At 28.6% G+C, this 14,024-nt stretch overlaps 1 protein-coding gene across 2 annotated transcripts in view; it reads left to right on the top strand.

Moving 5' to 3' along the window:
* Nucleotides 1–14,024, top strand: part of LOC142331022 (choline/ethanolamine kinase-like) — a 53,043-nt gene that overhangs the window by 9,619 nt on the left and 29,400 nt on the right. The window contains exons 1-2 of one of the 2 annotated variants that reach the window (XM_075376595.1): nucleotides 1,482–1,665; nucleotides 11,882–12,083. In XM_075376595.1, the coding sequence (XP_075232710.1) occupies nucleotides 11,935–12,083 (149 nt within the window). In that variant the 5' untranslated portion in view covers nucleotides 1,482–1,665; nucleotides 11,882–11,934. Of the gene's footprint in view, nucleotides 1–1,481; nucleotides 1,666–11,881; nucleotides 12,084–14,024 lie in introns of those variants that run through there. The other variant, XM_075376593.1, reaches the window with a different exon arrangement.

The following is a 14,024-nucleotide window of genomic DNA, read 5'->3' as shown; positions in this document are numbered from 1 at the left end:
ACTTATTAAAAAATTGAATTACGCATTATTATTATTGTTATGTCTGAAGATTTTTATTTCTTTCATGATAAAAAATAATATGTTCTGATAATTCATATAATTTTTAATTCTTAAGAAACTCTTGGGAAAAGAGAAAGTAACTTTCTTAAAAAACAAATAATTAAATATAAAAGATAATTTTTTTTTAAACGTTTTTAAATTTTGATATGCTGAAGTTAAGTGCCAAATTAAAAGCTTACAATTATAGACATACGTATTTCATAAAATTACTAGTACAAAAATTATACCTTACAACTAGTATTGTATAAAAATGAAAGAATATACATACTTAACTTCATAATATGAAGGACTATTAAATTATGAAGTATTATGTCCTTCATAATACTTCATAGTAAGACATATTAATAGTAAGTAAGACATATTACTTCATAATATGTATTATGAAGAATTCATATATATAAAATAATATTTAAACAATAGTTACTCATCATTTTTGTACAAAAATTTAAATAATCAGCACAAAATATTTATTATATATACTTTTATACTTAACATATTAACTTATACTTAACTTTTATACTTAACATATATATACATAGGTATACTTTTTTTTATGATTAATTCACATCATTTAGACTTGAAGCTTATGTGTGGAAATGTGAAATGGAAATTTTATAGTATTTGAAAATCGCTATACCAACCAGGATTCAAAACTGGGAGACTTTCCTTATGAAAGACTAAGATTCTATCATTGTACTGAAGAGGTGTTTCTTAAAGCTTGTTCTGATGTTCTGAAAGATCTCAATAACGTAATTTTTTTTATGTAAGAATGTGTAAAAATATTATATAAGTATAATTAATATTTGTTATCATTTATGTAGCCTTTAAATCATTTACTTCCACAATACATAAATTATCATTTTCAGACAAAACTAATATTAAATCAAGTAAAAATAGACTGCTACTAGATGATTTTATCTACTTTAAATTTTTCAATAAAAAAAAGATAATGTAAATTAAATTAAATAAATAACTGATTAATTATATATTAACTGATTATCTCTTTTGTAAACTGATTGTATTGGATAAAGATAAAAGAGTATAACATTTTAAAAATAAAATATTGATTATTATTTTATCTGTTTGTTTTTATTGGCTGATAGTAAACACTTTTTTTAATTTTTAAACATCAAAGGCTAAATAAAATATGCTCAGTAGTGAAATGGATTAACAACTCTAAACAATTATTATATTGTAATAAACTAAACTACCAAGTATAATAAAGTAAATGTTAGTCTTACATAACGTTTTTTTAGAAACATATTGATTCTAAATTTAACTTTTAACAGCGTAATATTTTGCATGCTCATCTTCAACTGAAAATTCTGTATGTATATATCTATTTATGTATGTAGATTAATGAGATGTAAGTACCCAAGAGAGGAGTTTTATATTCACAACACCCTCTAAATTACAGAAGCTGAATCAAAAATGGATAGAAAATTATGTGCTTGACGAGCCCATGTAGGATTAAACTGTGTAAGCATGATAATCTTTGTTGTTGGGAGATTTACAACCAGAAACAGATGGTATTTTTCTAGGAAAGAAGGATTAAGGATAAGGAAAAGCAGTGAGAAATGACAGAGGACATAAAGAGGGAACATGGTATTACTGCATTTATTGTATTAATGCTAATTAGTATAAAATTACTGGTATTATTGTTCAAAAACAAGAGTAAAATACTTGTGAATCATCCCTGTGTTTTCTATCTTGATCTGTGATTTCAACAACTGCTTTTTTTATCAATCCTGTGTATAAAATTTAAAGAATCTCTTACATTTTACTCCAACATGAATAGCTTGTTTTACTGAGTTATCAGTGAGTAGAATTGGATCATATATTCCTGTTCTATACAAAATTTAGATTTCTTTGTAATTTACTAGCTTATATATCCAATGTTGATCAGAATCATAATTTCTTCAGTAGCCCATCCACTTCTTTTTTATAAAAATTGTTACAACTTTCCACAAAAAAACATAAATCTTCTTTTTCATTCCTTCTTGTTGAATTTAACCTTTCAAATCTAGCCTGTTTACCCTGTAATTACCTTACAGTAGTATGATTTGAATAAAAACATGAGGAGTGTGAAAAAAGGACATGTGTTTTAAACTTTCAAACAATTTACAGCACAATAACTAATGCAACTATACAAATATATTTTGTACAGATAACTTATGCCACTGCACAAGTATGTACAATTTAATTTAATTCAATTAGTTGATTAATTCTGTCATGAGCATCGAGAAAGATTGTATATACAGCCCTAAGTTGTATACAAAGACACACATACACACAAATTCAGAATATAGAAATAACTAATACAACTACATAAATGTACAATATATATTCAAGTAAACAGGGCTTTCAAACTGCAACACAAGAGTTCAAGGCTGCAATGACTTAAGACTAATCCAGTATTTGGCTGTAAACAGCATTTTTTGTCTTTCCTTCTTGTTAAAAAATGCAATAATATTTAAAAATTTATGTTAATGATCTAGAATGCTCCAAAATGTATAGAAAGCTTTAAGAAGTTCTACAAATTTTCAAAATTTAGTAATGTTTGAAAATATTCTTGAATATTCTCAAATGTTCCAAAATTTTAACCTTTTATAATGTTTTAAGGTTTGAACACCTCACATCTCCTGCAACAATTACAGTAGGAATGTTTAACATCCACAGTATTTCTGTTCAGTTAGTAAGTAATAATTGTCCCAAGTTTGGTAGAAATTGGTATGGAACAAACATACATACCCATGTACATACAATGACTAGTTTGTATTAAGATTTTCTGAACAGCTGAAATGCATAACAACTAGCACAAAATACTGGTGTAGTTATTAAAAAAGTAGCACATAATTTTTTTTTTTACCATGCCAATGAATTATTTAATTAAAAAGTATAAATTAGCACTTTAGTCCAAAATTTACATTCTGTCAAAATAGATGAAACTATATAATGCCAACTGGATTTACTACTGGTATTGTCAATTGTTTTTGCCAACTTACTTATTTGTAGCAAAAATGTTATTTCTAACATCATTTGGTCTAATTTTTTGCATTTGTATTTTTTGGACAATTAGAATTTGTATTTTAATTACAATTAAATTTTTATATTAGCTATTATGCTAATAATGGACTTATCAGACAGGAAAACAAAGTCCAGGTAAGCCAAACTCTTATCAGATCGCCAAGCCTGATATAGATGTTCTGAACTAAAACCAAGGAAATAGAATTTAAGATAAGAAAGAGGTGGCTGGTGGAAAAAGACAATAACCTTTCCCATATAACTGCCATAAGGTACATCCATCCTAACCATAACTCCATGAAAAATAAGGGTATTTTACCCTTAGTAGGAGCGGGCCCCCGCATATTGCCGATCAACAAATTTTGCATGACTAATACAAATCAGAACCAATCATAACATATAGCATATTCAGGAAGCATTTGCTGTTGATCCATTTGCAAAATCTGAATAGAGTATCTAATAACTTTCATGGTTCTTAGCCCAGGTGATATTGAGATAATGTCAAAATTATCTAGATGTCTAATGATTGAGGATTCGATTCAAAGGAGCAGTGATCGTGTTTGCTTAGAACAGACAGGATGGCTTTTAGTCTCAAATCTTAGGTGGATTTTACTATTCTACACCATCCCTGTCTCAATTTGCCTTGTTAAATGTAGCCTTGCATCAAACTATTATCAAACCAGATCTAAGCTTACAAGGCGGTGATTTCAGGTGGGTCAAGTTTCCAGTGGTTTTGTACCAGAATTTTATCGTATTAATGTTACTCAAGGCTTAGCTTTATATTATGTGGAAAAGTTAATTCAGCAAGGAATGTTGAACTTTGATTTGCCACATAAATTCTGGTAAATAAATATCACTTAATATCCTTCTATGGCAATACTGAGAAACATTTTTATTTAAAAACGCCTTTTATCATTTTTTTGAAAAACCTTTCTATTATCACAGGTACAATACCATTTGGTAATTTCAACATGAACTTTAGCTGTAGATGGTTTGATTTAAATTCACTTAATGTACTTCTATGGGTTTCAATATACATAAATTTCTTGAATTGTAAGTATTAATGTATAAATAATTTTAAAATTAATTCTATTTTTAAATTATATTTGCCTGCAACTGATTTTTGCTTCATTAATAAATAATGAGGAACAGTCATTAATGTCTTAAACACTGATTTCAGTTTTTTTTATATCTAACATATTTCATATCTTCATCATGACTGTCTTATAGGCTAAAATCTATAACCAAATTTATTTTACTTGATGATCCCCAAAACAGTCTTTAGTATGAGAGATTATACAAAGATATTTAAAATAATTTTTTATCCAAGAATGTATATGGAAATAGGCTGCTATCAATCACTGCTCCTAAAAACTTCATTACTAATAGATTTTCTGTAATATTATTATCCATTGTGAGATAATTATTTTATTATTTTCTACATTAATTTTTAATAATAAAGTTTGATTTATTAGTTTAAATTTTGGTATCCATGAAATAATACGTCTAAAAAAATATGGTAGAAATGTACTAAATTAAAAACTGCTCTAAATATAGTGTCATTTATTACTAAATTGCGCTCTTGTCTAATACATGCTAGTTTTCTTATAAAATTCAAGGATAAATAGAAACACTAAATTCACATTCATATTATGGTAACAAATGATGCGTGACTTACTTTGCATAACAAATTATATACATATTATGTGTTACGAAGGTAATATGACAATCATACATGAACACATCTTCTAGTATTTTAAAATATATGCAAAAAAATTTATGCACAGTGTTCATTTTGCATGTTATATATTTTTATTAATACATATTAAAAGTAAAACTATGTAAATTTTTCACGATGTAAAATTATGTATAAATACAATGGTATAATAGTAAATCCTCATTCCAGTTCATAATTTTTTTTAATCTTTATCTTTTGTTTTATTTATTATCAGAAAAGATTGATTCTATTAAAATATAAAAATATATTTATCTTTTACAAAAGTAATGATAAAGATTTTATATTGTCTTTTTTCTCTTAAAGTACATTATCAATATGTAAATCCTTCTTAATTAAATAATAATGAACTATTTTCCGTAGATAGTACAGAACTATTATTCAAAATGTTTGAAAAGTAATTTATATATAGATATTTAATATATTTTTTTTAATTTATTCCTTAGAATTATTAAATTCAATCTTCAACATACAGTTCTCATATTAATTTTGCTTATAACTTTGTGAATGCTATTCAGAATATTAGTTTTTCCTTTAGATTTATAGTAAATTTCTATGGACATTAACTTTATAGCTGTCTTAAAAAATGAAGAAAGTTATCAATTCAAAATTATGTATAGATTTATTTTATGTACATGTAACTAAGTCATACTTTTTGTCAAATAAACCTTTTGTGATTAATTTTTATTTTGCAGAGGAAGTTTATCTAGTGATGCCATTTTGTGTTATTTCCCTATTTACTTATATTTTATGAGTTATTTCTAATCTGTACAAGAATCAGGTTGCACTTATAAGAGTAGAAGAAAAACAAAAGTTGTGATTCCCCATTGTTTCCCATTACTTTAGAAATGGATAGTCTGTTCCGCTTTGCTTTATAATATGTAAATTGAGAAAGTCTTTAGAGAAATTGAAGAAAAAATGGAGTGCATTAACTCTTCAAGGAAAAAATAAAGATATTAAGATTTACTAGTTTTGGCATTCTGAAAAAGGAAAGTAAGTCACAAATGTACTGTTCTTATGATCAGAGAATATTCAGGAGCACAATTCAGGTTTTATATTAAAACAATTTTTAAATCTATGCCTGTAAAACAACATGTCCTGACTGACTCATAATCAATATCCAAAAAAACTATTGAAAAAAAATTAATGAAAATTTGTATTCACATTCTTCTTATGGTAGTGCACATTAAGAAATGTTGAAATTCCAAGTTTAAAGGATTAAAATGGAGTAACATTGAATTTTACTATTTCTTTAATTTCCGGGTAATAAATGAAGTTATGAAATTTTTTTGGTATAAGTAATCTTCACGTGACTATCTAAAAACTGAATTCTAGATTTTTTAAATTCAACCTTAAAAGGAGTGAAGAAAGGTAAAAAAGTTTTAAATAAAGATTGGAAATTTTCCCCATTTCCAACAATTCTAAATAAGATATTTGTTCTATTTGGGCTTGCAAATACTCTTTAGACAAATATCTAAAAACCATTTTTGGGTTTTTTTTATTTAAAATTTTTTAAGGTGGTGCAATAGTGTATGGCATGCAGCTTAACCAACATAGCCACTGCCACTGTTAGTGTATGTGGGATTCAACCGGCTGAACCTGCCTCCAGCTACGCGACTAAAATATATTAAAAAAAAAAAAATTTTTTTTTAAATTGAGAAATGAAGTACCTCCTAGTGGTGTTTGTTGGGTAACGCTAAGAACCGGGCCAAATACATTTTTACCACACCATTATGTTTTTATTCATATGAACTATGAGTAACCATATGTTCTTATATAGCTACACTATCAGTATTTTGTTTACAGTGAAATGTAAAAAAAAGCACTAAGATGAAAAATTATATTAATATAATTAATGTAGAAGTTCAGGGCATCTACAAGCTATGTTAAAAATCAACACAGAAAAACACATAAAAGCTCAAGTATTGCTTCAAAGTAAAAAAAAAAGCTAATTTGTAGATTACTGTAAAAATTTGATCAACTGACACTTTTCAGGTATAAAAAGCTACATAGTGGAAAAAAGCATAAATATTTTTACTCCAAAATTTATTTATAGGTCATTATTAAGTAAAATATAAGTATTAATATAAAACCATAATAATACTTTATTAATCATAAATAAAAGCTCTTTAAAAAAAATGAAAGACCACTTGTCTTTTTTGGTACTTACGTATTCACGCCACCACAGCTACAGCTTTACTTAAAAACAAAGTAGTCAATCAGATTTCGGTAGAAAATGAACAGTCTCTTTATTAATTTTAATAAATGGTTATTTATATTTATTTATTTATTTTATAAATATAATTTAACCAAGCTTAACCTACGCTTGCTAACCTTGACTAATTAACACCGTAATTTTTTGAGTATTTATTTAATAAATTCAGTAATTATTGCAATTATTTATTATTTAAATAATCAAAACACTCCTGTTAATTAGTAAAGGTTAGTGAGCGAAGCAAGCATAGGTTAAGTTTGGTTAAATTATATTTATAAAATAAATAAATATAAATGGTTATATATTAAAATTAATAAAGAGACTGTTTTGAATCTATGTTAAACTCTATATCGGCCCATTTCCCACCGAAATCCGATTGACTACTTTGTTTTTAAATAAAGCTGTAGCTACGGTGGCGTTAATACGTAAGTACCTCTTTTTCATTGAACATAATGTAGGAACGATACAAAATATGATGATTAAAGAAGAACCACAGGAGGGTCATTACCAAACTCTAATTGCTGGATTTTTGATTGAGGCAAATACTTAATTTTCTGGCCTATAACCAGAAAATTAAAAAGAGAAAGACATATAGGAAATGAGAGATAGAAAAATGTTTATGGAACGATAAATTTCATCAGAATTGAAATATAATAGAATCTAAGTCCAGATTTAATACACCAACATGAAAAAAATAAGTTTTATTATATAGAATAGATAATAAAATTCAGTACTGCAAGGCACACAGCACTGAATCTAAATAATAATTTGAATTTGAACAGTTCAGTAAGCAAACTAAAGTGAAAAGTAATTTCTACAAATAAATTAATTAAATAACTTGCATAATTAAATAAAACTACAAAATTGAAATTAATCCCTGTTGAAATAAATATTTCAATAAATCTCAGTAAACTGAAATTTATTCTTTAAAAGAAAAACAATATATTTGTAAAACACTAAAGGAGAACACCAGGCTGGATTAATAAACTAAAATAAAGGGCTAATGGAACTGGGCATGATAGCTTTTTTTCCTCCCACTCTCCCTAGTTGCTCTTGCCAGAGATGTTTAACTTCTAAATATTTTATTGCCTTTTTTCACACAAGTTGAAAAGTAATAAGAATAGAAAATATGCTAGTCTCACACATTTCTGAATTGTTACCTTTTTTACCTATTGTTCTATTTTCCTATTATTTTTTGCCTTTCTTATTACTGCTACCGCAATTCATGTACAAACTGCAAATAACTTTTCCTTCTCTATTACTGAACATTACCTCCCTTAAAATTTAACAAATCTTCTATTCAATTACCAAATATTTTTTCAAGATGTGTTTCTTCTTCAGTGCTTTAAAAGATTAATTTCACTATAGGTGCCTGTATAATTAGATAACTGTGCTACCAGGTGAAATAAAGTTGACAATTTGGGGACTTGTAATTTTAATCCAATAGTCATCAGTCAGAGTGATTATTATTCTGTTAAACTCATATCATTGCAATCCAACCCCGCTATTAACACGTTGGCTGCCATGAGATCCCGTTTAGAGTCTCACCGAGTTGCAACTCACAGAGTTGCTACATGGCCATGTAAAAAAAAAGCAATGTTTCCAACTGGCCACTGTACTTATTGGTCAGATATTAACTCAATATTGCAAATTAGTTGTTTTTACCATATTATGAATGTAATTTTATTGGTATTATGGCCCTAGGATGTGAGATCCCATATGGGATCTCATGGCCTCCTAGTAACGCTTATTTTTGTTACTGTATCAATTTCACATATTATTAGGATTTTAAGAGTAAAAGATGATCTGTTGGGCAAGTTATTATAGTATATTTTTATCAATTTTACAAAAAAAGTGTACATATACTTTTAAAAGATAATAAATAAAATAATAATAGACAATAATAAAATAATAATAACAAGATAATAAATGAAAAGAAATATAATTTCCAATATATGAAATTTTAAAAAATAAAGTCTATTTCCTTATTTTATGTTCATAACAGAAACAGTCTTGGCAATAGTATACTAGTATATAAACAGACTGAGCATTTAGTACGTGTCTTCTTGGAGTGTGATGTGCATACTTTCTTCCAAATCTTGCAGAAGTATGTTTGTAACATGTAGCACAACGACTCTTCTTAGCCGAAACAAGTTGGTGCTCTTTGTTATAAACTTCTGAATTATCAAGTGGTGCATCATCACTTATTAATTCTTGTACAAGTGAGGTCCGGAATTCAGTTATTGAGAAATTTCTTTTAGTTACAGCTGTAAATAAATAATGAGAATTCACAACAGCTATGTTACAAACAACATCTATAGCTGCTATACCACTTCAGCGATTTCCTGAGTGGTGAATTATAGGAGGAAAGTTGATCTGCGAGATCAATAGCAGATTTCCCGTTATTGTAACGTAAAACAACTTTTGACTTTGAAATAACTTTATTTCGCTTAACAACTGCTACCATTTCTGGAGGGTCAATTGTGCTTAACATAAGAAGGTCTCTCTTATCCTTCCATTTACAAATCATGAGATTGGTTGAGCTTTTAAGTGATATAAACTCTCCTTTTTTTTAATTTTTTGCTAAACAATATCTTAGGATTTTTCTTTCTATTAGATTTGAGAGTACCAACTAAATACGTAGACTGTTTATTCAATTCATGTGTAAGATCTATACTCATGTAAAAATTATCGGTAAAAAGTGTCCTTCCGAAATTTAAATATGGTTTCATTAAATCCATGACAACATTTTTTGTCAGATTTTTACCATTGCCCGCTCGTTTACCAGGATAAATTCTCATTCCTACAGTATAGCAAGAAGGGAAGCATATCTTAAATATCTTATCTTAAATATCATCCCATACTGATGATGTTTATTTTTAATGAATTGTTTAAATGCCAATCGCCCCGTGAATGGAACAATGGATTCATCTATTACATCTCTCTCTGGTGATAGCAAAAATTTATTTTCTCAACCAATGAATCAACAACACCCTTTATTTTACCTAACCTATCAGGGCTTTCAGTTTCATCACAGAAGTGAACATTGTTGAGTAATAACTCAAACCAATTCCTTGACATATACTTATGTATTTTATTTTGAAATACATCTAACATACTCCAATAACTTGCTATTGAAGATAATTTAAGTAAGCCCATCCAAATAATGAGCCCAAATATTTTTTTATTTCCCAATTCGTATTTGGGACCCACTTTTTCATTCTTGAACAACTAAGAAGCTCGAGCTGGAGCTGCTTATCTTCATATTTATTCGTCTCATTTACGATAACATTTATAATTTCTGAATCAAAAAATAAATAATAAAAATCAATAGAAGTTCCATCAATTAACGTTTCAATAACATCAGGATTTATTCCAACACTTATGTTTTCTGGATTGTATACAAAATTGTTACGGGATCTGTCATTATCATTATTTGTACTTACATTATTATCGCTAGCATTACCAGAAATATCAATTTCACTTTCTTCAGAAGTATTACTGCTAGGTGCATATTCTGGGTCCAAATCTGAATCAAAAACAGTCGAATCTTCTTAATCACTATTCATTAAACACTCAAAAATTTAATTTACTTCCATTTCTATTCAAATTAGAAACAACGTAACTATGTAAATTACCAATAATTACACACTTCTTCTAAACAAGTTATGAAACTTAGGTTATGTTATTATGTATGAGATTATTAATATTTGTAAAAGCAGATGATACAGCAGGTTGGCCAACCTTGTTATTGGTTGTTTGAAACTTTAAAATGTTATAATTACTCGAATTTAAGCGTTATTTTCGAATTTATAGTGCCTAAACTTATGAAATTTTAAATTCCTATAACATTTGTACTGATTTAGGTATTAGAGCGCTAAATAGATCAGTTTAAAGGTTAGAATTTAGTGAACATTTCTACTTAAAAAAACATGCACAGTGAGATCCCATACGGAGACAGAGTAGGTTATAAACTAATTCGACTTGAGATTCCAAATGGGATCTCTGGCCTGGTGATAAAATTCTCTGGCCTGGTGAGATCCCATACGGGATCTCACGGCCAGCCATACATAACTTGTTAGATCAGCGTGGCAGTCAACGTGTTAAAGAGACTGCTAACACAGCCATTCCAGTCATTGATGGAAAGATTAGATGTTATTTCCAGAAGAAAATGATGGAGAAGACACTCAGTGTAGATAAACTTGGCTGTACCTGACCACCCAAGTCAAGCTTCTGATAACAGCCACCTGATGAAAAGCCAAAACAGTTTATTTAAGAATCATTTTTAGATTAAGATCCTGAGCTAATACAGCTGTTATTGTTGTCAAACTCAGGAGTTCACCATCCAATAGCTCTTTTCAGTGCCAACTTGATAAGGGTGATGGCAACCTACCTAGTAACAGACTGAATGGGATTACTGAGGGCCAAAAAGTATTCAAAATGCCTCTTGTGACAGTCCCATAGTGACAGTCTAAGGACTAAATTTGTATCAACTGACCTGTACTGGTTTTGAAACAAATGGATTTTAATTTTTTAAACCTTCCACCTCATGTTTTATTAATCTATAATTTAATTACATATTTTTTAATACGAGTTGTTAAACCAATTTTATTTACTCACATTAGAAAATTTAATAGATCTCTTCTTGTATCAAAGTATAAAGATTGATAATCTATATAATATCGGTATAAGATCGTAAATTTATTTGGATCTGTCATTTAAAGAAGTTGGTAGATTCTTCTAATCTTCATTTCTGACAGTAATCGCCAATTATATAAAAATAAAAAATATTATTTCTACACAATAAAGTTTACTTAATATTTAATTTCTTTTCTTTTTGTTTTTAGGAAAATAAGATATTGGTAATTAATTGGCTGTTGAATTTGACAAAGCTAGTCAGATGAACTCCGCAGCTTCAACTTATCTACAAATGAATGGTTGTAATTCAGTTGAAGCTATAAGAGAAAATGCAGCTAAGTTATGTAGAGATTATTTGTATGGTATTTGGAGGCACATACAACCAGAAGAGATGACACTGAAAAAAGTCAGGTAAACAGTTAAATCTGATTTTTCATTTTTATTAAGTTTCCACAATTCATCTTTATAATGTAGTATACATTATACTATAATTTATTTTTAATGTAATGACTGAAGGTTTTTAGATCTTCCAGTCAGAACAAGAGTGAATTATTTGTTGTAAAATGTGGATGAGTTGTTACTTGTGGTAGAATCTAATCTACTCCATTCCATACAATTGTTAGTGTAGGCAATAATTTTCCTTATTGAACCTTACACTTATTATATAGTTCTCTATTATATGTAAGAAAACCAGCTTATTGCAGGATATATTTGAGCTGTTAAGTGCAGATTTATTGATCATAATGTGCTCTACTTCAGTTTTATGTAAACATCCCTCCCATCTATTGAGGAATTTTATTTGGAATACCTTCAAATATTCCTTTAAGTCTGTTTAATTTTATTACCCCTTGTCAGTAAGTGATATTTTTATTACTAGCTACTCCTTTCCCTCTTCCTTAATCCATTCTTCCAAATAGTGTTTTAGCTGCATACTGATGAAATCGTGCGTAGGTTATAGGTTCTTTCAGAATTACTGCGTTATTTTTGTACTTTGTTGGGTATGGCTGTTTTGGAAAACAGCCATATATTTGAGGCCTATGTGAAGGCAAAATTTTATATGAATTTAACTGATGCAAATGTCTGCTGAGGCATTTACATCGGTGGCATCCTGAACCGAAGCCTGGCTGATGACTGTGAAATGTAATCAGTTAGAGGGTCTAAAGACCTCTGGTAAAGCCAGTCAGGACTTGGTATGGAGGGGTGGTGTGGCGACAGGTAACATTACAAGGTGGGTGTCTTCCACCTACGGGGTTGGGATGTTTTGGAGTACATGTTTCTGTTTCCAAACCAATTTTGCAGTGTCTGTTTCCAATCTATTGATGATATAGAAAGCCCAATTTGGGGCTGAGTTGTTCAAGTGAAAATAAAACTCATGCACTGTGTAGAGATTGCATCTGGTGGTAGTTCAGTACTTGATGAATGCAGTGTGAGCTGTCATCACCTTGGTAGGTTGCAGGTTGTCCTTCTACCCACATGAAACTGTGAGTCACAAAACAAGGTTTAGTGCTATTCACTCACTGGTATGTCTGTTGTTGATCAAAATCCAGCATGCACCTAATACTTCACCCCAAATGATATTTGAATTAATTCTTTTCACTTCAGATAAGGCTCCAGTCAGAACAGTTTTGTCTAGGGATTGACCAGGTTCAGGGCTTAAAGCGGCTAAGGCAATGACTCAATCCCACCCTGGTAGAATCAACTTTTCCATACAAAATAGTATCATTCTGCTGATAAACATGGCCTTGACTTGGCTTAGACCCAGCTTGCTGTATGGTATAGTACCCAGGTGTGATCTGTAAAGATTACTAATAAAGTAAGATTGAAACACCATAGTAGTACAAAAAGGTAGTACAGAATACATATAGTACAAAAAGGTTAAATGGAGAGGCCTAAAGACAAAAGTAGTGGATTTTATTATTTATTGTGAATAATTAAAATGTATAATTCATAAATAATAAAAACTTTAATTGTTAATAATAATAAAAGCGTTAATTGCTATAGCAATTACCTTACTAATTGCATAATTGTACTGTAATTTTAGAACTTTTGTTTTCCCTGTAATTTTGTTATATTTTAGTATAAAATAAAATTTAAATGTACGAATCCATACCATTAAAAATAACAGAAGATTTTGTATTTTTTAATTTACAAATCCAGCAACTAACAAATCAATTTATTCACTACATAACTAGTGAGATTGGTCTAAAAAGAAAACTGCAAACATGCTATATACAAATATTATGTTTTTTTAATATAAATTCAGGATTAACTTCTGATGCCAGAACAAGCATTAATGATATTTTCTTTAATTTCAGTGCACTTATGCCCATTTCTTTTTTTATTTTTATTTAT

Source organism: Lycorma delicatula, chromosome 10 (assembly GCF_047948215.1).
Source record: "Lycorma delicatula isolate Av1 chromosome 10, ASM4794821v1, whole genome shotgun sequence".
Classification (NCBI taxonomy): domain Eukaryota; kingdom Metazoa; phylum Arthropoda; class Insecta; order Hemiptera; family Fulgoridae; genus Lycorma; species Lycorma delicatula.
The sequence above is the reverse complement of the archived record's forward strand: the minus strand, read 5'-3'. Positions and strand labels throughout refer to the sequence as shown.